General features: G+C 41.3%; 1 protein-coding gene across 1 annotated transcript; it reads left to right on the forward strand.

Moving 5' to 3' along the window:
- The first annotated feature begins 31 nt into the window (after positions 1 to 31).
- xxylt1 (xyloside xylosyltransferase 1) lies at positions 32 to 27,729 on the forward strand. Its single transcript, XM_040031834.1, has 5 exons — positions 32 to 577; positions 2,010 to 2,637; positions 8,881 to 9,028; positions 15,231 to 15,363; positions 24,118 to 27,729. The coding sequence occupies exons 2-5, from the start codon at positions 2,101 to 2,103 to the stop codon at positions 24,512 to 24,514; spliced, it is 1,215 nt and encodes a 404-aa protein (XP_039887768.1). The 5' UTR covers positions 32 to 577; positions 2,010 to 2,100; the 3' UTR covers positions 24,515 to 27,729.
- The last annotated feature ends 31 nt before the right edge of the window (positions 27,730 to 27,760 follow it).

Here is a 27,760-nt window from a genome sequence, read left to right on the forward strand (position 1 = left end):
TCTGTAAAATAAACGAAATAGTGTTTCATAAAGCTGAAACGAGAAATGCGCTGGAGAGTAAATAGCTCTATTTTTTCCTACACCACATAAAGGCAACACGAGTCGGAATACGGCTGAAACCAGGTGGGTGTGTTTAAGGTTGTGTCACATGATTCTGTTGCTAGGCTGTTAGCTGGTGGCTTCTCCATCTGATGTTAGTGCAGTCTATTACCTCCTTACCCTAAACTTGCTATTACACACAAATCGTTTTCCGGCGACAGCGATTTGCGCATATACAGCGAAAATTTTAACAAGCAAACCCTGATTAATTCTCTTGATATGTGTGCTGAAAAATCATCGCTGTAGGGGCTGCTCAACGACCCACATCTAGGCACGTTGCTGGCTAGCTTAGCACCCGTTTTAGGCGGGATGTCAACAGGTTTCTGTAGTGTTAGTCTTAGTTTTATCTTTCAAAACGTGAGGAGGCAATTTAGTAAATGAGACAGAAGCTGCCACTTAAACCGAGGAGATCTCAGGACAGCTTACTCCCTGGATAAGCTGATATGGTTGAACCACAGAGATCAAGAACATGAGACAGGCAAGTGGATGCACGTCTGTGTTTTATTTTGTGTCATTGGGGTTAGAGTTGGTGTTTACATTGAATATAATCACTGTTTGCCCAACAACAATATTTAATTTGATTTATTTTCTTTATGTAATGCACTGATCCAAAGAATAACATGTTAAAATCAAGACACTCGCATAGATGAGCACAGAATTACTAGCCCCTATATGAAAGATTTTGCCTTTTTAAGTATTTCCTAAGTGCTGTTAAACAGGACAAGGAATGTTTAGCAGATTTTCCAAGCATCCTAGTTTTATTTGGGATGTCTACATGATCTTACTTTAACAAACAACTACCGGGGTCGAAATTAATAGCTCCTTTGATGATAATAGTCTTTTTTTGGTGGTAATAGTGTGTTGTAGTTTTCAACAATCCCAGCCTATTCTTCTCTTTGGTGAGTCTCTAGATTTTGATGGTCTTTTGGCATGGACTTTGGTCTTCAGTTCAACCCACAGGCTTTGTGCAGACCAGCCTGTAATGTTTACTTCGGTGCTCTAGTTTCTTCTCATCTGACACGCTTCCACTATGCATAATCTTTCTTCGGGTTATTCTTAGTACACTTCAGTCTGTCTTAAGGATATCTGTTCATCCGAAGTCAAGTTTTTCTTAATCTTCAACCTTGCAGTCCAATTCCTTTGCAGGGTTCTGCTGATTTTCTTCTTTGAGAATACAATTCCCAACTTGGCTAAGTCATTCACTCCTGCCTTGGCAGTTGTTCTGGGGTCTTTAGACCCATCTCTCGCTTGTTTTCTTTCCAGAGTCTTTGAAACCTTTCACAGGCTGCCAGGCTTGTTCTGTACTCTGTGACTCTCTTTGAATTTTTTGATGCAACTTCTCACTTTTCTGTTTCTTCGCAGTTGAAAACACTGTGATAACTTTGTGTATCCATCTCCTGCTTTGTGGGCATAAACAATTCTTTTTCTAAATTATAAACTGATTTTGTTTGTTTTTGGCATGATGCTTTCTCAACTGACAGCACTGTTGTGTCACATTGAAAGACAAGCCTCAGTTTGAGCATTACAAAGTTAAAGCACAACAGTGGTTTGTGGTATGGTCAGTTTTTCAGGGGGCTAATATTATTGAAATATAATAATGCCGCCCAACACCGACTCTACTCTGGATTTTGCTGCATATCCCAGGATTGGAATAGCAGTGCCCAAGCGCCTTGAGGCGACTGTTGTTGTGATTTTGGTGCCATATAATTAAAAATTGAATTAAATTAAAAGGAAAAACATTCAAAGATGAATTTATAAGACCATGGAAATAAGATCTTTTAATGGCTTAGCCAGAATAGATCATCAATCTTAATGCTTCACTTAGATTTGGCTGATAGGTGATATTTAGTTTCATGGTACACGCCAAAGCTTAAAACTAAAGCAGATGTTTGTTTTTGTTACTCTTGCAGGAGAATGTGGAAAATCTATGAAATCAAAGATCATGAAATGGTGAAAATCTTCCCACTCACGCTCCCGTTCTCATGACGCCAGCAGGGAGGTATGGGCTTCTTAAGGGTAGTAGCCAGAGTCATGGGTAGGATCAGTACATTCAGGTCCTATCAGCTGGTGCTTCTCTTGGCTGCTGCACTCGCTGTTGTAGCTTTTTACTACTTTGGCTCAGAGAGGCAGAATTTCTCCAGCACCACAAAGAGGATCAAGCAGACCCAGGCCAGTCACAACACCAACAGAAACGATGCAGACCTCACCGTGGACACCAGGCTCTCGCACCCGGACGAGCCAAAGGAGCAAGGATGGGAAGAGCGAGGTGTAGAAGAAGACGGCGACGCTTTGACGTCCAGGAAAGCGGACAGTGAGGCTGGTTACCAACATTACCACGTGCTAATGATGTTCACCAAAGTGGACAAGAGCCGGAGCTTGCAGGATAAATTCCGAGTGGCCATGCTGTCCATGGTGAAACACGGACACTTCTTGGAAGGAGAGGTGTTGGTTCTCCACTTTGTGAGTGACCAGGCCAGCCAAGAACTGGGCAAGAGGATGCTGCTGGAGCTTTTCCTTGACACAACGTTTAAATACGAGGTATTTCTCGACACTCACTCCAGTAAATGCCGTTAACTTATTTATTAGTGTTTCTGACCAAGTATCTATTTATTTTGACATATTAGTTTGTTAATAACAAAACAAAGGAGTAAGTGATTTATGCAGTTAAACACTTGACAGACTGTGTTCAGCTTGATTTATATTTCTAAGATATCTCTATTTCTAATAGGGAGGGAAAAATATGTTTATGTAAATTCTTCTTGTGGGTAGCAGATCCTATTTTTAGAGCCCAAAATGCTCATGATCCACACACACTTTCTGGGATGGTATTTATATTTTTGCACTGAATGAGTGAGAAGGATTTTTTCTTTTAAAGGGAGCTTCTGATAGAAATGTCTAACTTTTGCAACACCTTGACTAATCACTGAATAGAGCTGGTGCGCTTTTTCCTTTGATAAGTACTTCCTGTGAAGCTACTTGACCTTTTAATCAAAAATCCTTCCGTTTAAGAAACACATTGGCTGTACTTGCTATTTACAGTTGAAACACAGGGGGGCAGTGTTTTCCTGCCAAGCTGATGCCTCACACATGGGAATATCCCTCCCTTATTGTGTTCTTCCTGCCAAAAAACAGGATTATTTCCCCCCTCTTGTGCTCTTTCTGTTACATGCATATTTTACCCACTTTCTCCTGTTTTGTATTTCTCACAGAGCACACCGTCATAAACTGGCTTACAAACTACAATCTCCCTTTTCAGATCTTCCTCGACAGGCAGGGCCTCTTTTCTCAGGAATGTCTCATCTTATAAAACCTCTGCTGTGGATGTTCCACTGCTCTTTTATCTTAGGCTGATCGCATTCCTGCTGGGATTGGTCAGGGATCTGCTCGGCTTGGGATCTTGGCAGTTTCGTGGCTGCAGGTTGGATCGGATCCCGTTCAGATGATTCTTTTGCAATCAGACCATACTCAGACTTTTCTAGTGGACAAGTTTTACTATGCAGAGCTAAGTCCTCAGAGGACTGCTGCATGGATATTAGAAAAATGTTGTGTCAAAAACCCATTTTTGGTTATATTTGCTTAAAGCATTAGCAGGGACTTGGTCAGACAAGAGTTCCTCTGTGTTGGTGCGGAAATGCTAAACCTGACTTGTGGGTATTTTCTTTTCCTTTTGCATTTACTATTTCTGTCACAGTTCTATGTCCTTCTTACTGTAGAGATCCAGTTTTGTGCAAAAATCTTGAGCCACCACTCATATCTTTATATTTGGGTAGGAAAGTGGGTGCACGGATTCATTGAAACATGTGCAAACACACATGGAAGTACAGCATAGAAGGGGAAAAACAATTCTAATGAGCTTCAAAGTCAGTATTTGTTCGATCTTCAAAGCAGCCTGAAATCACTTGGGTGAGTTGTCTGCCCATTTCTGTAAGTAGACTTCAGGCTTCTAAAGGACATTCAGAGTTCTTCTTTGTTCTGCTTCAATAATGTTAAGGTCTGTGCTCTGCGGAGGCCAATCGATGACTGATGTGTTTTTCTCTCCATGTTTGCTTTTATTACATTAGCAGTGTGTTGGGGATCGTTGTCACGCTGAAAACTGAAGTTGCCAATCTGAGACTTCACAGATGATTTTGAATGGTGGAGCAAAGTCTGACTGCACTTTTCTGCATTCACGATTCCATCACTTTTTGACAAGATCCCCAAAACCTTCGCTTGAAATGCAGCTCCACTGTTGTACCTCTCTCCTGACCTCCTGGTTTTCAGTCCAGTTCTTGTGTAATTTGACGTATTTCAGCCTTTTCCTCCTGTTCCTTTCATTACAGCCACCCTTCCACTGAGACTGTTTGTGATCAGGCTTTAGTAAACAGTAGCTGGATCGACTAAGCACCAGATCCATCTCTCAGGTCCTGTTTCAGGTCTTTTCTGCTTTGTTTTTTTCCCTTTTAGACAAGACTTTCAGATACTGTTCATCTGCTGTGCACAGATTTTCAGGCCAGCCACCTCTTCCCCAAATCTGCAATTATCTCAAACATCTCTGGCTTGCCACGTATGCTTCATGCTCCTCTCTCCCCTGGTTTCCTCTCAGTATGCTCTCACGTGAAGACGTTTCTGTACTTTCTGTACTGCAGTGCCCCCTCACCTTTAGTCTGATGTAAACACATCTTGACAGTGCTTTATGTTGTTGTTGTTTTTTTTTTAAATCTAAGCTACACGCTCCATACATTCAAAGTCGTTTTTTTTTCTCATCAGTCTCATAATATCATTCCAGACCAGCGATTTAAAAAAAAAACATGTTTCTGGATCATGAATCATAAAACTGCCTTCTGCCGTCACCGCCGCGAGTACAGCCGCTGTCTCTCCTGCTTAGAGACAGCGGCAGAAACGTATACCAGCAGTTTAGATGGGACAGAGACTCCTCGGGGTCTGACAAGGGCAGTGTTGACATCCTTGTCTGCTCATCTTGAGGTTCATTCCTGTTAATGATTTAACTTTAAGGAGCACGAGGATTAGATGAGTATGTATTTTAGGCTACATTGCTTCCCAGCAGCAGCACATTAAATGACCCACTTGACATTTGCAGCAGAGAGACTGCAGAGTCACGCTGCCTAGAGGTTACGCACTTTACTCCCTAACCATATTTCATGGAACTCACTTGAGCAGTGTCTCATGCAGTGCTAACAGCTCACGGGAATTAAGCAGTGTTGTGATATAATTCCTGGGTTAATATCTGCGTCCTAATGGCAGTGTTTTTGTGTCGGAGCCATTGTACAATGTGTTAGTATTCTGCAGCTGATAAGAGGACATAAAAGGCAATAACAAGTCGCTCCGGAGGATCTAGGAAACACAAGATCAACTCATAACATGGATTTAATAAAACTCAAGAAGGCTTTTTGAGCTCACTGATTTCTATTTATCCTGTAAAGTTCAGGTTCAAGGACGAGGTTAATGTCTCATATTCCTGAAGTTAATGTCATACTGACAGAGACTTTTGTGTCCACATTATTAAATCCAGTTTGTAAGCATCCATCCTCCATGTTTATGTTACGTATGTTCATCATTTCTCTAGCTTTTCATTCAAAAACATGTTATTGCTCATTAAGTAAGCGCAAAGTCCGAATCTTTTCAAGCTCTGTGCTCTCTGAAGGGAGCGCTGCTCAAGTCAGGCCACAGAAGTCAAAAAAGGAACTTTTGCTCAGTCCTGGCACGCCTTCAAAAGCAACACGGCGGCTGCCAAACATGTCCAGCCTTTCAAGTTCACTGCTAATATTACTCGATCAACTGATATTTTAAAACATCAGAGCTCGAATGATGTGCTCGAGTTTCTCTGCTTGGTTTTTGTCGGTCAAACAAAAGTGAAAACTCTCTGGCTTTCCATTTATGTGCCACAGGTAAGATTTTATGAGTCCGAGTGTCAGAATAAACATGCACAACAGTGTGAAGTTTTGGGGCTTTGAAAGTTGGAACTGGGTGTGTTGCAAAAATAACTACTGTTCATTAAACCAGGACACAGTATTTTAGTACTTTCACATAAGCCTGCACTGGGAATTGATAAGGTTTCCCTGTACCAATATAGATTACCTGGGACGTTTTATGACCTTTTTCTTTCCTTTTCTTCACAAATCCACCTGAACAATACATTTAACCCCTTAACTCTTTACCTCCTGAAAGCCTCTCGGCCTTCTAAGGCTACGTCCACACAAGCCCGGATAGATTTGAAAACACTCCGCGTCCACACTATTGTTTTCAGTCGTTTTCAGAGTTGTGCGTTCACATTGAAACAGCTGAAGACGCTTACGTTACAGTCCTGCGCATGTGTGGATCGATATTGAAATATCGATTCTTCCTATGCCAGTCATTTATGTTCTAGAATCTATTCTCATTTTTTATTTCTGTAGGATTATTCTGCATCATTAAGCTATAAGAACAAGTAATGTAATCATTATGATGCTATATTATTATATTATTATTACAATTACATAATGCAATTTATATATTGTATTATTAAATACAATGAAACATTAAGTTTTTGTACAGAGTATCGGTATCGGATCAGTATCGTCGATACCACCCTGAATTTTACTTGGTATCGGATTGGAAAGGAAATCAGTGGTATCGCACATCTCTAATGTGTGAAACGCAAGAAGATTCGACCTGCCTCATTTCTGTCTGCCGCTTATTTACTTTCCGGCTCTTTGAAGCGTCGCGGCAGAATGTGGAGGAAAAGCAGCGAGTTTTTAAAATGGACTAACAATGAGGTGGAGTTGTTGCTGCGAGTAACACGAAAGTACAAAGTTGCAAAAGCGAGTGAGAATTAAAGAATTTGAAGAAAAGCTATCTGGAGCATGTACAGACTGATATTAATCTTTAATAGGGCTAAACAACTGCTGTATAATGCCCTCTGCTATCCTAGTTTAATTGGTCACATGACTGCATCATGTTTTAGAAAGTCTGCGTTTTTGCTGTCCACACTGCAACGCGAAAGCACCGTTTCCAAATGTATGCGTTTTCAAGAGCGTTTTCAAAACGCTGCGTTTTCCATCAGCCAAAACGCCGTCTCAGTGTGGACGGGAGGCCAAAACGGAGAGAAAACCCAGAAACTATACTAATGGACTAAAACTACGTCTTTGATGTATGCTGTGGTGTCAGAGCTCGTCTTTAAGGGTACAGGGGAGGTCATCAAATATCGTCTGTATGTTGAAAACAGTTAAACCTTTAATTCCTTTAGTGGGAAAAACACCATACAGCTCCTTTAATCTGTGACCTCAGTGAATGCTGATAGATTTAAGGTCTCAGTCAATGCTTTCATGTTGTATTCAATGTAATCGTAACTGTAAATTATGATGGGGGAGGCTTTAGGGCAGGGCTACCGTAGGATGTATTATTTGTTTGCTCAGTCCTATCCTTGTTTTGCTCTGTTCAGCTTTAAAACGGCAAGTTATCGACAGATGAAATGTTCTGCCTGAAGCTTTAAGATTTCAGTTTTATTTATATCGTCAGCTCACAACAACAGTCGCCTCAAGGCTTTTTATATTGTAGGGTGAAGAGACTACAATATTAGAGAGAATAGAAAACCCCAACAATCAGGGGAGACTCTGAGCAAGCAATTGGCAACAATAGGAAGGAAAAACTCCCTTTTAACAGGAAGAAACCTCTAATGGGACATCATGGGAGAGAGCTGAAATTGCTAATTGAATCATTTAATCATTAATCATGATAAAATGCAAAAGTATAAACACAAAGAGAGAGAAAAGAGGTGAGTAAAGAAGCACTCAGTAGCTCGTTGGAAGTCCCCTAGCTTCCTAAGCCTGTTGCAGTATAACTAAGGGATGGTTCAGGGTCACCTGATGCAGTCTTAACTATATCTGCTATCAAAGAGGATCATTTTAAGTCTAATCTTGTAAGAGAGTGTTGTTTCCTAAATCCAAACTGGGAGCCTGTTTCATTTTTTTTAAAGAGAGAAAAAAAGGACCTGATATCTGAAGTCTCTGCTTACTATTCTACTTTAAAAACCTCTATGCACGCCATCTATCCCTGCAGTGCACAAGTCCCGGTAATTGCAACGGGTTAAGACTTCTTTTCGCCACACTGACACGTGTCTGGCCTTAACAGAAAGTAGCCCAGCCCAAATCGACTTACTTATTTTTCCTCCTGCAAGAACACTTTAATGATAATCACTACTTAGTGTATTTTTTTTTAAATCCTCTTGCCCTAATCTGTAGAGATATCTACTGTACAAGATGTTGTGGTATTTGAAGCTTGCAGAGGCAGCATGAAGGGAAACTTGGACATAAGAAGGCAGCACTTAATGGAATTTGGGTCATGGACTGGTGCAGCTGTTTTCAGCCATCGTCTGAACTGAAATCACCAAAACGGAAAGATTTCAGCAGAACTTCCATAGTGGAGTCAGCGTTACTTCATTGGGTCATTCTAATAGGCAGGTTCTTCATCACTTTACTTCACATTAGCTCAAGTCCAGATCTTCTGCTTAGAAAATATCCCGTGCACCCCTGATCCTTATCACAGTGCGTAGCTCAGCATTGCTCACTGCTTCAAGTATTTGTCATAATTTAGTCCAAATAGCTTAGTGTGCTGTAAATGGATTTCAGTATGACATAAACATTTGAGTAGACAGTTGCCGACACGGTAAGCGGGGGAAGTTAAAGGTGATGAGCTCACTAAACCTGTCCAATGCAGACAGTGGCCTCAAGCTGCACCAGTTGTTGAAAACAATATTATTTTCCCAGCTTTCTTTCACGACTCAATTTTGTTCATATTTTCCTGCAGGTGGTGTTTCATGACGTCGTGGCTCTGACTCAGAAGCTCTTCCCTATTGTGGAAGCCATGCAGAAGCATTTCAGCGCTGGCTCCGGAGCCTATTACAGCGACGCCATCTTCTTTCTGTCCGTAGCTATGCATCACATCATGCCTGAAAGTAAGACGTGGAACATTTTATCCCATTTAGTCCCTTTAGTTCTTATCCTATCTGACAGCAACTGTCGCCTCAGTTATTACTCTGTTCCTTTGCTTGAGGAGAGAAATGTACATAACAGATCATGTTTCACATATAGAGCTGCAAGCTGTTGTTGACGGGTGACGATATGTCAGAAAAGTCTGCGTTAGTTTTCTGGCGTACCGAGCTTTAAATAAACTCACTTCTTTAATTTGCTGGTGCACAGCTGGAAAAAAGCAGGTTGGGCAGGTATCTCACATGCACGTGGCATGCTGCAGAGGCCCTGGGGAGTGAGGAAGGAAGGATGTGCTCTGTCATTACTGTCCATACCGGTGCCTCCTGTGTGGGTGCTGACTGTGGGCAGAGATCTCTTCTGTTGTGCACTGTTGTGGATCACTTCAATGGATGTGCAGCATGGGGCATGCAGTAGAGATCAACAATAGAGAACAGCTTACATTTTTCAAATGTTTTCAACGTTACTCCGTATTCCAGTTTAAATTTATCCTAACATGAACAAGAGGGATGAAGCTGAAGCGTGTTCAGCTTGATGGTTGGTGATGGCAGTTGTTCAGGTGAAAGCTTGAAGAGATGAGCCTTTAAGTAATTTTAAGAGATGTCGTTCATCCAACTGTCTAATTTTTAGACTGCTCAAACTTTAAAGCGAATAATTCAAATAACAAATAAAATCTCGCTGGAGATCGTGTCCTTAAAGCGCTTATTGATCAACCATGTGTTGCACGTCTGCTCTGTGTGCCCACGTGGTCACACATTTCTATTTAAAGAATGCTTTTATCTAGAAAGGGCATAATGTGGTAGTTTTGGGACAGGTGGGGGTGAGAGTATGTGATGCACAAAGCTACAGCAGGGTTGTTTTCTAGGCACCAGTCTTTGATGTAACTGTTTCTCTCATCACTGCGTGAGATAAGCAGCAGACAAAGAAGCTTCTGATTAGTGGCACAAGTGTGAAGGATGGACGTTTTGTCAGATTTGTTGCTGTTTTCAAAAGAGAATTCATGGAGGAAATTGTCAGCACTGTTACGCTTTCCTGTACACAGTCTGAATATGAAAATGTTTCATCAGCGCATATGAGAAATGCAAAATGTTTTTGAGGTCCTTATGTTAATTTTTATTAATTTAGGTACAGCTTACGCCACACTGATGCTACAGTAGAGTAGCATAACATAAAGAATTCATGAGGACATCAAAACCATGTTGCATGTTCTCCTTGTAAGTGTAGCATGCAGGTCATTAAATGTCTTGAAAACAGATCTATGTATTCTCTGTCCTTTGAGAATAGGCGAGAAATAAAATTGCACAATGGAAAGCTGTTAATTAATGACAAGGTTCCTAAACACTTGTTCTGTTTAGGGGAAAGGTGTTACGTGCTTTTGTGTCCCCTCGAGAGGTAAACGTGCTGCTACTTGAGTCTCTGCTGCGACCTCGTCTTTTGTTTTCCACACAGGGTTAAAGTGACACTGTTAATGTGCGAACCGCTTTGAAAAAGTGACAAAGATGATATTTGAATCCCAGGAAGAAGCAGCGGTTTTGTTGAAAACTGTGATTTTGAGCCACCTCTCATTTGCTTATATTTTGCTTCCAAGATGCCAGATGTCATTTTTTTCAAGTGGTCTTGAGAGATGGTTTTCCAGTTTTTCTTTGTTTTGGGCAGCAGCCTATTGCAAGAACACATCTTTTCCTCCCCATTTCTTTAGTTGAATCTATAACAATTGAAAACGATAACACAGTTTGACAGGCTTAAACTCCCAACGAGCTCTCAGCCAAAAATCTGGCACATCTCAGCGTGTTGTACAATGTGTCCTTAAAAAATTTGAGGAAACTGGACAAGGGGAGAATAAAAGAAGCGGCAAGCCGTTTGCAAGCCTAAAATACTGTCACTTAGACTTAATGAAGTTTGTGAACGCAGTACAGCTGCTTTCTGTTGTCCTGTTTTGCCATTTTATTTTTACTGTTTGTGACTGTAGGACCTCGTTGTTTGGAGTAAACCGTTTATATTGAATCAGGAAATGTACTTTTGGTGGCATTTTCTAGTGAATCTTGGTAAAAGCAGAAAACGGCGTCTCATACGAATAGACTCACATCAAGGCTATTACTACAGCTTAATGAGGTTGACCCACTTTCTTACTTTAAAAATAAATAAATATATATCGTGTTAGGTAACAGTGTCTCTGTTGTTTTGTTGCTGTGCCTGAGTTTGACCAGATCTGACCAGAGCCTCAGGCAGGCTCTAAGCCACACTAATGACATTATTCCTGCAGTAAATAAGTAAAAGCAGCACCCACACACCTGGCCCAGATTGACCTCAACTCACATATTTTCCACATAACAATATTTTTTTGTTTAACTGTTTGGGGGAAAAAAAGAGTTTTGTATTTTGATCACACGGGGATGGATTCTTTTCAAAAGATTATTTATGTAGAGAAAATTAAATTGAAATAAACAAACAATGTAGAAGTTTCCTACTATTTTTATATGAGTGCGTTTAATTTATGTTTCATATCTTAGACATAAAGATACCGTTAAAGATGCCTTCAGTCTGTTTGGAGATTAGTACATACAAGTTTAAGAAATTAATTAATTTAATAATTAAGAGAGGTTTTCAACAAAAATTGAAACAAATCTCATCCTCATCTCTAAATCAAACTAAGGAAATGCACATAAAAGTTTCATTGAAGTTTTGACTTATGTGTACACTGACCGCTTTCAAACGTGAAGTACCCTATTTTTGGGGCTATAAGGCGAACTTAAAATCCTGTAATTTTCTCCAAAATCGACAGTGCGCCTTATGTATGAATTCTGGTTGTGCTTACTGACCTCGAACCGATTTTGTGTGGTACACAGCGTTAAAAAAAAATCTGTCAAAAATGTTTTGGTACGACTTTGGTGAGCTATGAAGCCGCATCGCTTGGAGGATTACGGCTACTGTAGTCAGGAGCCTCGCAGAGTCATCTGGGTCCTAAACTCCGTCTCTTCAGGCCCCAAAGTCAAATCAACACTGCGGCATCACTGAGAATTAAAAACTGTCTAAATTCTTTCATCTTTAATAAAATGATCAGCGTTGCTGCTTTACCAGGTGTAACTATTAAGTTTAACATCCAGGCATCCATGAAAACAGAATTTATTAAATGTAACTGCGTTAGAAGTTAGCAGGAAGTTAGCTCGCTCGTTTCCACCTAAGCATGATATAGCATGTTCTGACTGAGAGATTTCTGAAACAGTTCAAACGTACAGCTCTGCTGTCACTTCCAACATAAATGAAGGCAGGAAACTAAACAGCAGTGACGTTTGTAGGGTTACTGAAGTTGGGCTAGCTGCTATATAATGATGTGCTCCTCATACATGCCAACTCTCCTGATTTTTTTCCAGGAGAATCTCAAATTTCAGTGCCCCTCACGAAAATCTCCCGGAGCCACCATTCTCCCAAAATTTCTCCTGATTTTCCACCCGGACAACAAAAATGAAAAACCATATCTCAGTATTCATAGCGTGGCCCAGCCAAGTCCAGTCTCCAACAATGGCGGCAGCTACTTAGTTTTAATATTACTCTTATTTCTCTTTCTGGGTTGCAAAAAAACTTTTAACATATTTTCAGGCGAGAATGTAGCTGTGTAAACCTCAAATATCTGAGCATTAATGAATCAATGGTACAGAAGTGGAGGAAGCAAGAAGAATGAGATGAGTAAAGTTTGATCTGTTTCTTTATTTCCCAAGAGCTGCCATTGGGACCAACATGGACTTAATCCATGTTGGTTGGATAAACCATACATTTAGGTTTAGATGTAGAGGGGGGGAAAAAAGACGATGTCAAGTTTATTTGTGTAGCACATTTAAACACAACAGATGTTGACCTAAGTGAGAACAACAATCACTATGACAATTAGGGGAGGAAAAAAGGAATTACAAATCAGCACAAGAACATAGTTTGTTTAATTAAAAGAAGGATGAAAGCATAATTATAAATAATTAAAGATAATAATAGGGCTGGGCCATATCATACCGTTCACGGTAATACCGGTATAATGTTGGGCAACGATAAGAAAATGAAATATGGCGATAGAATATGCGTAAAACGCACATGCGCAGTGCCTTTGTTTTCATACGCACATGGCGGAAAAAGCACGGCGGCAACGGAGAATGTGGAGGGCGAAAGCGGCTCGTTGAATGAAACAGATGAACCAGAACTGGTTTGTAAAAATGCTGCAACTTCACTGGTGTGGAACTGGTTTAACTTTCGTCCGTCAGATACACAACAAAGCACTATTTTTGGTAGAGCATGCTAGCGGGCCGTCGTTATTACCGTGTTGTTTGGAAAATACGGCACACTTAAAATCAATCCTTTGATTTTTCTGGAAATCGACAGAGCCCCTTATAATCCCGTGTGCCTTATGTATGAATTCTGGTTGTGTTTACTGACCTCGAAACGATTTTATGTACACGGCGCTCGAAAATCTGTCAAATGTTTTAGTGCGACTTTGCTAAGCTACGAAGTCGCACCGCTTGATGGATTGTCGGAGCATTACGGCTATCGTAGGCGGAGCCTCGCGGAGCAATACGTACTGTGCTTCAACATAATGTTACCGTGTTGTGTGTGTATAACCTCTTTTTAAGTTTTGTGGATGTTATACATGGTTATGCTGAGGATATGTCGGCCAATTTCCACTGGAAATGCCTTTTGGTTAAACTGTCAGCGAAGAATTTGCATTTGCAATGTTTATATAACTTTAATGCACATAAAGAACAGCTGCTTGTTTAAGTGAAAATACATTGATGTTTTTTTGGGGGGGGCGGGGGTTGCACTAATAAAGTTGTGAAGTTGTAAAGTATTTTGTCTAGTGTCAATTATGTCGTCAGTCATATCGTTATCGCAAATTTTCAAATGTATGTCGTGATAAATATTTTTGGTCATATCGCCCTGCTCTAGATAATAATATACGATAATAATATAAAGACGTACAGCAATGTAGGAGCTGCAACAGGGTTCTTTGTGTTATCATTACTCAAAAATGTAAAAAGATAAATGTTGATTTGAAAACCTGCAGCTCTACTTTCACCTTCAGAGGACTTTGTGTTGAGTTATTGGTCCAACATCAAACCCACCACATTACAATGTTGTAGGAACTGAAGGCCCTCTTCCTGTTACACTCACGCTCGTTAAGCCATGTTAGTACAAACAAACAGCGCTGACCACGCAGAGATTACGCTTCCTAGCCCCTCTGTGTTGCCACAGCACATTCGGGCATTGTGATGTGCAGCTTCCTTGTTTGGAGAGCACAGAAAACAGGTTGCTGCTGCACTGCTGAGCCATCGTCTTTTCACGTCACTTGTTTTAACAGACAGAAGCACTTAGCTAGGTCACACATAAACATATTTGAGTTTTTCTAGTGACTTAGGCAACATTAAATAAATAAGGTCACTGTCTTTCATTGTACGACCGCATTAGTAAGACTGAGGAGACATTTAATCACCAGACATTTAAAAACGAGAATGATGTTCTGAAGTGTCCTGGATCTCAGAAAGTCGCCACATCTTTTCAGTCCATCGGCTTTAGATGTTGTTAACTCGACAGCCTGTAGGTGTTCATCGTTGACTTTACATCCGAAGTTGACACAAGTTTTCATCAGTTCATAATAATGTTGTGAGCACAGTGCCTCATTCCTGAGCATTTCCCATCCTTTCATCACTATGCCAACCAGAATAATATAGGAAGCTGAAACAATGAACTGATGAGGGCTCGAATATCCTGGTTACTGTTATTACAGGTTCTTTCCCAGACCACAAGATGCAGTGTTAAGCATTTACTCTGCATGCTACGCCACTGTGTTCACGTTTCGTCATATTCCTCTCCACATTTTCTTCTCGTGCATGTTTCTCATTTCTAGGTCAGTGCTAACATTGCACAGAGAGAGGCCAAACGAGCCACCTCGGAGCAAAACCTCTGTCAGTGTCTGCTCTTATTTCCTCTAACTCGGTATTCCTGGAAGGGCCAGTTCTCTCACTAAATGTTGTTATCCAAGCTGAATGATGTGCTAGTGGTCACGGAAATGGATCCTTCAGGGAGATTTTACTCAGAAGTACATTTTCTTGGGATCATTTTTAAAATAGACAATCTGTTTCCATTATCTGTTCAACTTAGTCTCTGCATTTGTCCTCTGTGTTTCCATTTCAGGTCTGACGCGCATAGTGCAGCTTGACTTGGACCTGAAGTACAGGACCAACATCAGGGACCTTTTTCAGGAGTTTCACCGGTTTCCTCCAGGAGCAGTTATAGGGATCACCAGAGAGATGCAGCCAGTATACAGGTGAGCAGTGCAGACCTACAGAGCACCTACTAGGGAAATCTGAACCTGCCAGTCGTTGGAAGCTTCAGACTGACACCAGTCTGCTGCATCTTGACATGCACATGAATAAAAGTGAGGCTCTCTGCTTTTAACTTCGGCGCTCTTGCTTTCAAGTGTTCGCTCAATACGTCAGTATAATTTCCGGCTCAGGCTAGATCAAAGGCTACCATCTGTCATGAGGAGAGACTCGACTGCTGGGCTTTGACTTTTGGCGAGAAAGCATCCTCACTTTGTTTTTAAATTGTGCCAAAGTAAAATTCAGGTGTCAGTCTGACAAAAACAAATTACACCCTCTTTCAATTCAAAGGTTTTATATGTCTGGATGTAATAAAGAAATTCATCTGTTCCTAGCAGGTCTAAAAATGTGATAACTACAGCCTCAGATTAACAGTGGCACACAGCATATACTATATTGTGTCAGTATGTATTTAACAAAGAGCATATAAGAAGGTCATAAACGGCTAAGTGCACTTGATTAATTGAGAAGTTTTGTCAGTTTTCTGGTCTGGAGCGTTCAGGTGTGTCTTTAACACAGTGCCAGTGAGGAAAGACGTCAGCAGTGATGTTAGAGAAGCAATTGTTGCTGCTCATCAATCTGGGAAGGGTCATAAGGCCAGTTCCAAACAATTCGTCCATTATTCTACAGCGAGAATGACTATTCTCAAGTGCAAAGCATTTAACACTCCTTCCCAGGAGTGGACGTGCCAGCAAATTCACCCCGAGGTGAGACCACGATGCTCATGAAACTGCAAAAATCCCAGAGCTGCATCTCAGACTCTACAAGCCTCATTCAACATGTTAGATTAGTGTGGCTTGTTTGGTTGGGTTGCAAAAGGAAAGCTTCTTCTTGCTAAAATGGGGCGACCGTGGCTCAGGGGGTTGGGAAGCACATCTGTAACCGGAAGGTCGCCGGTTCGATAGTGGCATTGCAAAGCGTTTTGGGTGCCTTGAAAAGCGCTATATAAATCCAATCCATTATTATTATTATTATAAAAACAACACGGCAGCACGGCGTAGGTTTGCAAAGCTGCATCTAAATGGACCACAAGACATCTGGAATAATGTCGTTTGGATAGATGAGACTGTGAGAGGTCCCGGGTTCGAATCCCGGGCCGCACGGCTGTGACAAAAACCCAGAGATGCATAGGAATGTTCCAAACTATTTTATTATTTTTTTTATTTCATGTTAAGTTGAACCTGGCTGAAATAGTGTGTTGGGACTAAAAGAGAGCAGCGCATAAACAAATGCAGGTAAACCTCAATGAACTGAAAGGGCACCGTCAAGAGGAGTGGACCAAAACTCTTCAACAACAATGTGAGACACTGATAAAGCCATACAGAAAGCAACGAGACCCCAAACTTCCTCAGTTGTCGGAGGTGGTACAGGCGCTGCCTAGCCTTTTCGGACTGGACCTGAATGTGGGCAGACCATGTCAGATCTGAGGAGATGTGGACACATATGGATACATGCATGTCTGTTTTATATGTGTTTTGATCACCAGTACCACTTTTGACCGATAGTGTGACATTAACATGATTTAATCCACTGGCCTGACAAAAAGTAAGGGAAAGGGAGAGAAATAGAAAGCAGAGAGAGAAGACAGGAAGCAGGAAGTTCATCTTCATCTGCTAATTCTTCTGTCAAATGAAGTATAAAGTCCCTGAAGGTGACAAGCAACCCTTGAATTGATCGGGATCGTGCATACATACGTTAGTAAGTGGTGTAAGTGTACATACCACATTTTTAATGAAATATTAATAACAGGTTGAAACGCTGTACAAATCTCAGTCGCTCTTGTTGACCCCAGATGGATTTCAGCCTTTTTGCGCCTCACATGCATGCTCACAGTTGGTGTCTCTCACAGTTGCTAAGTGAGAAGGAACATCAGAGGTCTGGTGTCCAGACTGATTCACAGGAACCTAAACGCTGTGTGATACAAGCAGAAATGAAAAAGTTGCAATGCAGCCTGTAACAGGAAATTAAGCAGCCTTTCTGATTGTAGTTTCAGGATTTTCATGCGAAATGAAACGCTGGGATTGTGAAATATCGACACGAGGCGAAATTCCTGCAGAATCTGAAATTAATTTGAATTTGATTTATGAAACTGCATCCTTTTCAGGGTTTTGGAAAAAGACATCTCTGTTATGTGTTTGGCAGCTATGGCAGAAATTAACTTCATTTACTGGAGACAAACACAGTTTAAGGGGAAATGCTTTGAGGGGAAATGAGGCTCTCATATCTGCAGAGACTCATATTTCACCTCTGTCGTGCCAGCATCATCCTAATGCGCTTAACTTATTTGCATCGTTTCCAAGTAGTGTTGCTAGTTTATTATTTTCATATTGTCATCTGGACTTGAAACTTGAACCTCGAGCACTTGTTGCATATCTGGTATTTATTAAGGGTGTATTGGACTTTACCTCAGCTGAACCAATCAGACCGGCTACCCAGGTCTTAACTATACCTCGATTTAAAGGTTCACGTTAATAGATTTGTTTCTAGAAGCATGTTTTGCCATTCAGCAAGGCTTGGTACTAATATGTCATTTATCTTTTCTCCAACTATGAAGAAAAGACAAATTCCCCAACACTGAAATCTGAAAACTAAACCCACTGATTGACAGTCCAATGAGATACACAAGAAACAGCAGGTGAACTGAAGATAAATAACACAGTTCATAAATAATTGTTGTCACTTCACAGCGAAGATTCAGAAAACGATTTAAAAAACAAATACAAGAAAAATCTTTGTGGAGAAGGAAAAAGAAGCGTTTTTCACTGGGAATAAAACAATCAGTCAAACCAGCAGGGGTCCTTTTGAAAGCACCCGTATACAGAAATTCAAATGGAAGTTTTTGGAGAGTTTTTACAGTGGAAAGGGCTCCACATGTGGTAACAGACCTTTACTACGTTAGTCAAATGGTTTAGAGGTGTGGCGGACTGTCCCTAAATACTCTGTCCGATCTAAAATCTGGTTTGTTGTAAAGTTTATGAGATGATGTCAGTGTTACAAGCTGTGTTGTCAAACCTGCTGATAGAGGAATGTCCTAGATTGTGACTTTACACTTGCTCCGATTTATAAGTCAGATTTATAACTGGCTTAAAATGAGATTCTGCAAGTGGCATAACTATGAGGTCAGACTTAGAAGGCCAAGTTATGACAACTATGGTGAAAATGTTGTTTTGAGTCTCTCATGCCAGAATAATAATTGAGGATTTGGCAGGAACCACGATGAGTCACCTGTTAAGAAGTGCTCTCGTCCTGCAATTCATATTTATCTCCTGTCTCTCTGTCAGAACTGCCAGGAGTAACCAAACTGTTCATCACTCACACTCAGAATCCAGCAACACGCCAGTTTGATTCATACAGTACAAAACTCTGAGTGCCCTCGTTAGGCAGTGGAAATTTATTAAATCCTCTTGGACATGAGGATCCAGCGCTCCGATGTGGCGCTCCAGATTGAATCTCTTTCCTCCCGTCATCCTCGGCTCTGCAAACATGTTTAAAAAGAACTGCCTTAAATGCTCATTATATTTTATTAACATACAAAGGCGTTAAAATAAGCAGATGTGGTAACAGATGTCTGGTCAGATTCTCTCAGTCTTTTCAGCATTCCTTTATTGGCTTTCTTACCGTTGCATTTCTGAACTTTATGAATGAAAGGCTCATAGGTGCATCTATTCGAAACCTTGGATGAGTTTGAATCTCAGTGACCTCGACCTAAAGGTCAGAGTACGTTTTCTGAAACTGTTGTGAATGCAATAACTTGAGAACAAACCAACATAGTAAGTGTGTCTGCTGGGAGGGTGATGGGTAGCTGCATTGCCATACTTATGAGGGGTTGCCAGTATTTAACGTGCTCACTGGTGTCTGCACCCACAGAAGTGAAACTGAGCTGCATGCTAATAAATCTTAAAAATGGTTACTTTTAGTGGAACATATGAAGGAGAGAAGACTTCAGTGTATACACAGTGATAGGAAAACCTGACAAATGCATGGATACATTGACGAAATACTAGCTGTTGCATAGCATAATGAGCAAGCAAGCCTATAATTACTTTGTTTCAGAAAGGTACAAGCCTTGTGCTAATCACTGCTGCTGCTGCTGCACTACTGCATATTACTATCAAACTGACCAATCACAGTTGTTGAGGTCTGTGTTTCTGCAAAGGGTAATTATATTTCTGTGAAGATTCACATCAAGCTCTGTACACTGATTTAGTCATTGATTTAACTCAGTGCCGTGTGTGTGTGTGTGTGTGTGTGTGTGTGTGTGTGTTTACACACAGGTAAACAAGGGCCCCGATTTTCAGGCTCTTTGTTCCTCAGCTGATTTTTTTTCCAGTTTTCTCCAAGATAATAAAACAAACACACCAGGTCCGTTTAGACTACTTCACTGTTTTCCACCCCAGCGCAGCATCAAAACAGGACGTCACTGTGTGTGTGCTTGTGTGTTTGTGTGTCGATGTCTGTGTGTGTGAGATAGTGAGACTCAATGAGCCAAGTCCAGGTGGGAAGTTTCATGCAGGAGCAGCTGCTATACTGGTACAAACACGGGCAGGTGGTTTCCTGTGGGCTCTTGAAGACTGTGTGCTAATAAAACAATTAATCGAAAAGTGTTTAATTTTAGAAAGAAGCCAAATAAGGATAACAAGTCACAGGTTTGCTTTCTTTGCACTATTTTTAAACCCTTCACTAGGGTGGCCGTAGACAGGAGGTAGAGCAGGTCACCTACTGATCGGAAGGTTGGTGGTTCGGTTCCTGGCTCCTCCAGTCTGCATGTCAAGTATCCTTGGGCAAGATACTAACCCCAACTTGCTCTCCGATGTATCCATCGGAGTATGAATGTTGTTAGAAAGCACTAAGTGTAGATAAAGTGCTTGTGAGAATGGGTGTGATTTGGTGAATGAGGCATGTTGTATAGAGCGCTTTGAGTGCTCCGTGAGAGTAGAAAAGCGCTATATAAGAATCAGTCCATTTACCAATTTTTTCCAGCAATTTCTCAGGCTTTTCTTTAGACATGGCTTACACAAGCACTCTGTACGATGTGTATGATAAAGTACAGGAAATCTTGTCAACGTGAAGTTACAGATTAAGATTTCAAGTGCACGTGATATTGAAGGTGACAAGTGTGATATTAATATCGTCTTCTCTGCAGTGCCTGTGCATTAATCTTATCACTAACCCCTAATAACTCACGCCAACCAAAGTTAAATTCCTCTGTAGCGAATGCGTTTCTACGGCCACATTTATATGTTGTTTGGAATGCTTTGTTTGCTCTCAGGATTTGATTGATGCTTGCTTGTCATGTGTGGTGGAGGAGTGCCATCAGTGGAAAAGCAGTGTTTGTGTGTGCATGCTAATCAGTAAATCTGGTGTCTCTGTTCTTCCCAGTGGTTTACCAACACTGGGAATCCCCACTAATGTCCTCCTGTGGGCCTGGACAGGCTTATTCAGCAGCAGAATACCAAGAAATCGTATATCAACTTAAGTTTTTCCACATTAAGCTCAGTGTCTGTCTCTGCACTGACATGCGACTCACTCACTCTTGCTGTTTGTGGGGGTTAAAAGCACATTCCCCGAGCTGCAATTGATTTTTCTCCTCTTTCCTTTTTAAAGGAAATTTGAAAGTGTTGACAGCGGTTAGCTTTTGCGTCACTGAAATTCTGGAGGATATTGCTGAAGCCACTGGCTGAGATCAATAGAAAATACAGAGATTCAAGTTTTTATTGTTTTTCTTTCTATTTTTTTGTTTTGAGGATTTGTTTTTGTTCCAATTGCAGCGACAGGTCAGGACCAGTGTAATGTCAGGATGCATGATCCAAATTAAATAAGTAGCACTGACTCTGCACCCCAAAAGAAAGAAGCCTTTTATTTAATTACATTTAACCCAGACTGAGTGAACATTGGAGAAGCCTATCCGTTATCTGTTTGTTATCTCTGCATGCTGTCCTGTTAATTGGCCTCTAGCTAATGGAGTTGATAATATTTAAATTTTTGAGACTTGCTATTAGCGAGGCAGAGTGCACGTCCTCTTTTCCTGTGCCGAGCAGAGAGAGGGCTCTCAGCTCACACTGCGTTTTGGTGCTAATGGACCGAGCATTATGCAGGAGAATACATCCTCCCACCAGCCACACTGAGAGCACATCCTGCCCCTGAAAAGTTCATTATTGGAAGAAATGCCCCGTGCCTCTTCCCTTGCAGCTGTCTTCGTAATGTTTTAAAACCCCGGAGACATGCTTACATAAGTGTCACAGCCACGGGCGCACACAATGAGCAGCGAGGAAATTGCTCTCTTTAAGCTTTGTGTTTTGAGGCTCCATTGTGTGATGCATCCCGCATGTTTCCCCTTTTTGCTGTAAGATGATACCGAATGCTTAATATGAAATAATGACTAATGTAGCACGGACACTGAGACACTTTGTCATTGATCTTAATAAAATTAGATTTTGCATCTGGCGGTCAGCATCATCATCAAGAACAGCGAGTCTACCATGATGCCTTCATTCAGTCAACAGAATTGCCAAACGTTGTTTAACGTGATGGTGTTAAATGACTTCAATCATGCTTTTTAATGACTCTATTCTAAAATTAAGCTCTTCATCACCTCTTCTATTAAAGCGTCTCTTTTGCATCCATCCTGGAATTTTAATGTGTTTTTGTGTATCCCAACTACAGACGAAAAGGGCCGGACTTTTCATTTGCACAGCCCAGACTCCCTTCTGTCGGTTAGCACATTTTTTGCAGTTATCAGAAACCAGGCTGTTTCATATTCTGAAGAAGCAGAAGCATGCATTTGGAGGGGATGGCAGCACAGACTGCCCTTGTCACCAGCTACTGCTTTTCATTCTTTCACAAGTGAGAGAGACACTTGATTTGAAAGGTTGGCAGTGAAAATTCAAGGCAGGAGAGGACGGAGGTGTGAAGAGTATGAGCCCTAATCTGAGCTAGTGAGCTTATTTGCTCACTTTGAGTGAATGTGGTGTGAGTGTGCTGGTACAAAGCCAGAGAAAGTCTTTGTGTCACAGCATGGAGAGCCATTCTCTATTATTTGCTCAGTTTTCTAACCTTCTCCAAACGTAGAGCGGAACGTTTCATTAAAGTTTAAAGGGCTTTTCTTGGGAATATGCCTTGCCAGTGCCCGGTTAGACCCCATTAACATTGCGTATCATAGATTCTAAAAGGTGCTTAAAAATATTCCTCAGAGATTTTTTTTCTCCCACGTTGACATGATTGTATCGCACAGTTGCTGCAGATTGGTTGGCTACACGTCCATGATGCGAATTTCCTGTTCCACCACATCCCAAAGGTACCCTGCTGGACTGAGATCTGGTGACTGTAGAGGTCATTTGAGTGCAGTGAACTCACTGTCACGTTCAAGAAACCAGTTTGAGATGTTTTGTGACATGTGGCACGTTATTCTGCTGGAAGCAGCCATCAAAAGATGCGTATGCCGCCACCACCGAATCGTTAACACAACGCAGAATGGATCTATGCTTTCATGGTGTTTGCCAGCTTCTGACCCTGCTGTCTACCCTCAGTTTCTTGTTCTTCGCTGACAGCTAAGAACAGGGAAATTTTGACTAATATTAGCTTCACATAAACTCTGGAATGCATTTTTGTCCAAAAAAAGGACGGTGTCCCGTTGCCTTATTTGTCATGTCTGTAACTAGTATGATAGAAGTCATACATTACTGGCCATCATGATGCTGAAGAAAATGCAATTTATTGTTCTTAATGTATTTTACTCAGTGCATGCTTACTTACTTACTCACTCAGAGCAGCAAAACAGAAAAGTAAATGTTCCCTGACTTCACCATGTTTACTCTGGATGCATCTCAGTGCACGTACATCGTGCAGTGCACGTAGACACAGTGAATGTCTCTTAAAATGATAAATACTCCACAGGGGCCCCAAGTCCCCAGTCACTAACCACCACACTCTATAAAACTGTGAGGATAAGCTACAGCTGCCAAATATAGGTCAGTAATAATACGAAAGTGTGACTCAGAATCTCCTGCTCCCACAAGATTTGATCAAACTGCACACACACAGAGAAAGACAAATGCATACTGTGTGTGATTTTTATTTATTCTTTTTCATTTTTTTGCCGCCCACATGCATTTATTTATCCAAAAAGTCAGCAGAGCAGAAATTAAATGAGTGGTTAATTTTGTTTTCTGTTTCTGCGTTACTATTTCATCTACTGTAGCTTTCCTCCTCTGTGGCCCAAACTAAGAATAAGCTGTATCTGTGTGTACGTGTGCACAAGCAAGCAAGTAAGAGCACATTTCCATTCATCCTCGTCTTCAGTTGGCACGAAACATCTTCGCACCAGCTGTCAGTACACAGAAGGAGCATTTTGTACTTTCTTGAAGCGAACACTTCATCCCCACCCCCACTCCCTAAAAATAAAAATGGTACAAGCAGCAGCATAAAAATCCTGATCTCCCTAAATTTGATAGGGACGCCTAAACCACAGCAATAGTTTTCCTGACAAATGCATGAGGGAAAGAAACAAAAGGTCATGACTACTTATGTTTCTTCTTCAAATGAAGTCATCAGTTTATTCATCAGTCTGAAAAAAGGCAACTTTCCCTTACCTCCAACCCTTCATATTCAACCTAGTGTTTTGACTGTTACACACATTTTGCCCAAATGCACTTCGACATGCAGACCCATCCTTATTCTGGCACCTCTTCTTTTTTCCTCAGGCACACTTTCTGGCAGTACCGGAAGGAGAACCCTCAGACCAGAGTCGGGGAACCTCCTCCTGACGGCCTCCCGGGCGTCAACAGCGGTGTGATGTTGTTGGACCTAGGTGCTATGAGGTCCTCGGCTCTTTACAATAAGCTGTTGGAGCCCAGCAATGTGGCCAAACTAGCAGACCAGTATCGCTTTAGAGGCCACCTGGGTGATCAAGACTTCTTTACCATGATCGGAATGGAGCATCCTGAACTGTTTTACTCCTTGGCGTGTGGCTGGAACCGGCAGCTGTGCACCTGGTGGAGGGATCACGGATACGGAGACATATTTCAGTTGTATTATCGCTGCGATGGACCTGTCTATATCTATCATGGGAACTGTAATACCCCTATACCAGACGACTGAGATTTACACTGGCTTGATACTACAACTGTTTTCATTTTATGGCAGTTCCCTTTTGTGACCGCAGTCAGATATCTTGCCCCCTGCTGGCCAAGGGGACCCCACCCCCCAACAAGATGTGGTGTTTGTAGAAGTTGTTTTAGCACAGGTCGCCATTATGAGTGAAAACAGCTCTGCATTACAGTTGTACAGAGTAGTGTATTAACAGGAGGTTGTTTTTTCCGGTACTACACACATGACATTATGATGTAATGTATACAGGTCCATGTGGGATTTGAGCCCGTCACTGCAGAAGGATTTTTCCACTCTTTCATGTTCCGCAAACGCATAAACTTGTTTGCTAGTTTGGATGTGCCTTAGACCCCAGCCACACAGGCGTACAGACTGGTGTGTGGCAACCAGCGGTCGTGAGGGAGCTGTGAAGGAGTTGTGAGTGGTTGCTTGAAAAATAATTGCTAAAGCACGAGTCACACAGGCTGGGAACCTTTGGGAAAACTGTATTCCTCTCCTGGTTGGCAAAAACCTTGGAATTGCTTTGGCTGGTAGCATATTGGCCTGAGCTGCAGTGACAACATGAAAGGTGCGCCACACTTTTCCAGATTTTACTGCAGCTCTGCTAGTAGTTAGCGAGTGTTTGCAGACAGCATCATGTAAGTACGGGCAACTGTGGAAATCTGCGAGCAACCAAAGCAATCACTGTGAGGTTTTTGGTGCGTTTCCTTCTATGAAACAGAGCTCACACAGCAAGAGCCAGCAACTTCCAGGAGTCAGCTGCCAACTCGTTGGGGAATATATGTTTCCCTAGCAACTGCATGCAATGTGGCAGACAGCTCTTGAGCAGTGCAATAATGATGTCACATGAGAAGCATCTTTTATTTCTGTGGAGAGAAAAAATTGCAGTGTTGACGTTTGATTTAGGTTTATTGTTTATATATTTACAGTTTCAGTTTATGTGTTTAACAAACTTAAAAACAAGAGAATCAAGTACACCAAGTAGTGTACAGTATTTAACGCAGTAACTCCCAAATCACTAACTGATGTTGAAATATTAATGCAGTGAAGCAAATGCGTAGACCGACCTCGGCTCGCTTCATTCTCCAACACGTCGAGTTTTCAGTGTCCCAAGTTCAGCCTACATCACACCGTAGCAGGTGAGGGCTAATCTCTGTCAATTACTTGTATTTTTTCTTTCTTGCAACCAGAGGGATCGCTCTTCGTGGACTTTGTGGGTCAGCCACAGCTCTTTTCAAACACGTCTTTACAGGTAGAAAAGCAGAAGTGAGTGGGTGGGGGGAGACAGCAGAGAGCTGGCCACAGGGATTGGAGAGATAACGATTAACAATGACGACACTGAAGGCTGTTGTTTGTGCCCCGTGTTTGCAGTGTAGCCGAGGCCAAACAGACCCACTTCATTCAGACACGTTTCTGAAGGAGCGTTGCGGCCAAAAGCGTGACTGCGGATGCTGACCCACTTTTCAGTTTTCTTGCTGTGCTCAATGAAGTCCTGCTCAGATTCAAAGAAATGTCAACACTCGATATTAATCAGAAACTTAATCGCTTTATGTAGCACTGAGGCACGCTGCTGAGGAGAAAACGAACCGTGGGATAAGACTATAAAAAGAATGTCTTCAGTTCTCAACACCTTATAGCTTTTTCTGTTTTACTACTAACAGAGCCAGTGGCTTTACTGGTTACATGATGATTACATTAGTTTTACTGGGATTGCCACTATCAGTGTACATCACTATCAGTTTCAGTGCATTACAATGTTTAAAATGACATAAAATGGTTGATATTGATAATCTATCAGAAAGCATGTACAATTTTTTAAAGTACAGTCATGTACCAGAAAGGATGGATTATTAAAGGGAAGGATGAAACCATACGTTCCAGCTTGGTCTTATGGACCCCTGCCAACAGCTGTACTGTAAGTGTCATACAATATATCCATGTGATGGTTTGTGTGTGAACTAAAAGCTTGTATATCAGTTTCTTGTTGGTACTCTGCTAACACATACAAACCTATTTGTGTCATCATCTAAAAAAATGTTATATGTGTATCGTCTAGAGATTCACTCACACAATTTCTGATTCCAGGTTATTTTTGTTTGTTTGTTGCCAATTCTGATTTTCTTTCTAAGAACTACACCTGACAGATTATAGAAAAATTAAGTTTTCTTTAATGCACCAATTACAGTTTGGAGTTACAGGACATGTTACTGAAACAATTGAAAATAAAATGCTTTATTGATATAAACAGAACTAATGTCAGTTTCTTAGATCATTTTGCATATAAATTTACCAAATAACAGAACAGTGATCCTTTTTTATTTTTCACTCAACTCCACAACTTTCCTGTAACTGCTTTGGTCCTTTGCTCATACCGAGGCTCACACCAAGCTTGTGGCTAGCTCTGAGCTCTGGCTAGCTTTACCTTTAGCCACGTTCCCTTCTTTTAAATGGTGATGTGAATGCTTTCATGGTTCTCCCCCTGCCTATTTGCTTTAGTGTCTTTACTCACAGTGGAGAGCCTCCACAGTAACGACATATTAACACGTGTCTGCGAGTGTGCAAGCGACTGTTTGTCTGCACTGCTGTCCATGTGCTGAATATGCATGAAACAGACGTGGTCACTGGTCAGTTGATCGGTATTGTGGAGTGCTTATTCCTGTGTTACGTGCATCCATTGCCATGTCAGTTGTTTCTGTTGTGTCCTTCAAACACTCAGACTTTGTATAAAGCGTTTTAGCTCGTTTGGCTAAATGACCAATGCACTTATGCAATTGTGAGGCATCCATCATCGGTCTGTCCCTGTTTGTGAGCCTCTTTGACATCTCGTTGGCTTTTAATTAGTCATTAGTTTGTGCAGATGCAGTCAAGCAGTGACAACAAAACTTAGACAGACAAGCAACTACACCCTGGTTAATCTGACTGAGATCTTGGAGAGCGTGAATAATCTGGTGTGTATGGCATTGATGTACTAACACTATACTTACCAAAGTAACAGCTGTCTGTATTTTTCACTTTAATAACCCCTCAGCAGATGATGCTAATGTCTAAAGATCAAATTTGTCTTGACGGAACCAAATGAGAAAGCTTTACATGCCCTTTTCATTTAAAGTCTTCCCGTGACAGCAGCAGAGTTATCAAATCTTTAAAATATTGTTACATTGTGTGTGTTTCTCTTTACTAAATAAAATGTCTTGCTGTTATTAAAATTCTTTGTCCTTATTGTTTGTGTGCGCGTGG

Source organism: Simochromis diagramma, unplaced genomic scaffold (genome assembly GCF_900408965.1).
Source record: "Simochromis diagramma unplaced genomic scaffold, fSimDia1.1 OVJJ01000334.1, whole genome shotgun sequence".
NCBI lineage: Eukaryota > Metazoa > Chordata > Actinopteri > Cichliformes > Cichlidae > Simochromis > Simochromis diagramma.

Bases quoted from the DNA above. Each gene is read 5' to 3' on its own strand.
- xxylt1 (XM_040031834.1), top strand. From the start codon at position 2,101: ATGGGCTTCTTAAGGGTAGTAGCCAGAGTCATGGGTAGGATCAGTACA. The intron at 2,638-8,880 runs GTATTTCTCGAC...ATTTTCCTGCAG, and splicing joins ACACAACGTTTAAATACGAG to GTGGTGTTTCATGACGTCGT. The intron at 15,364-24,117 runs GTGAGCAGTGCA...TTTTTTCCTCAG, and splicing joins GAGATGCAGCCAGTATACAG to GCACACTTTCTGGCAGTACC.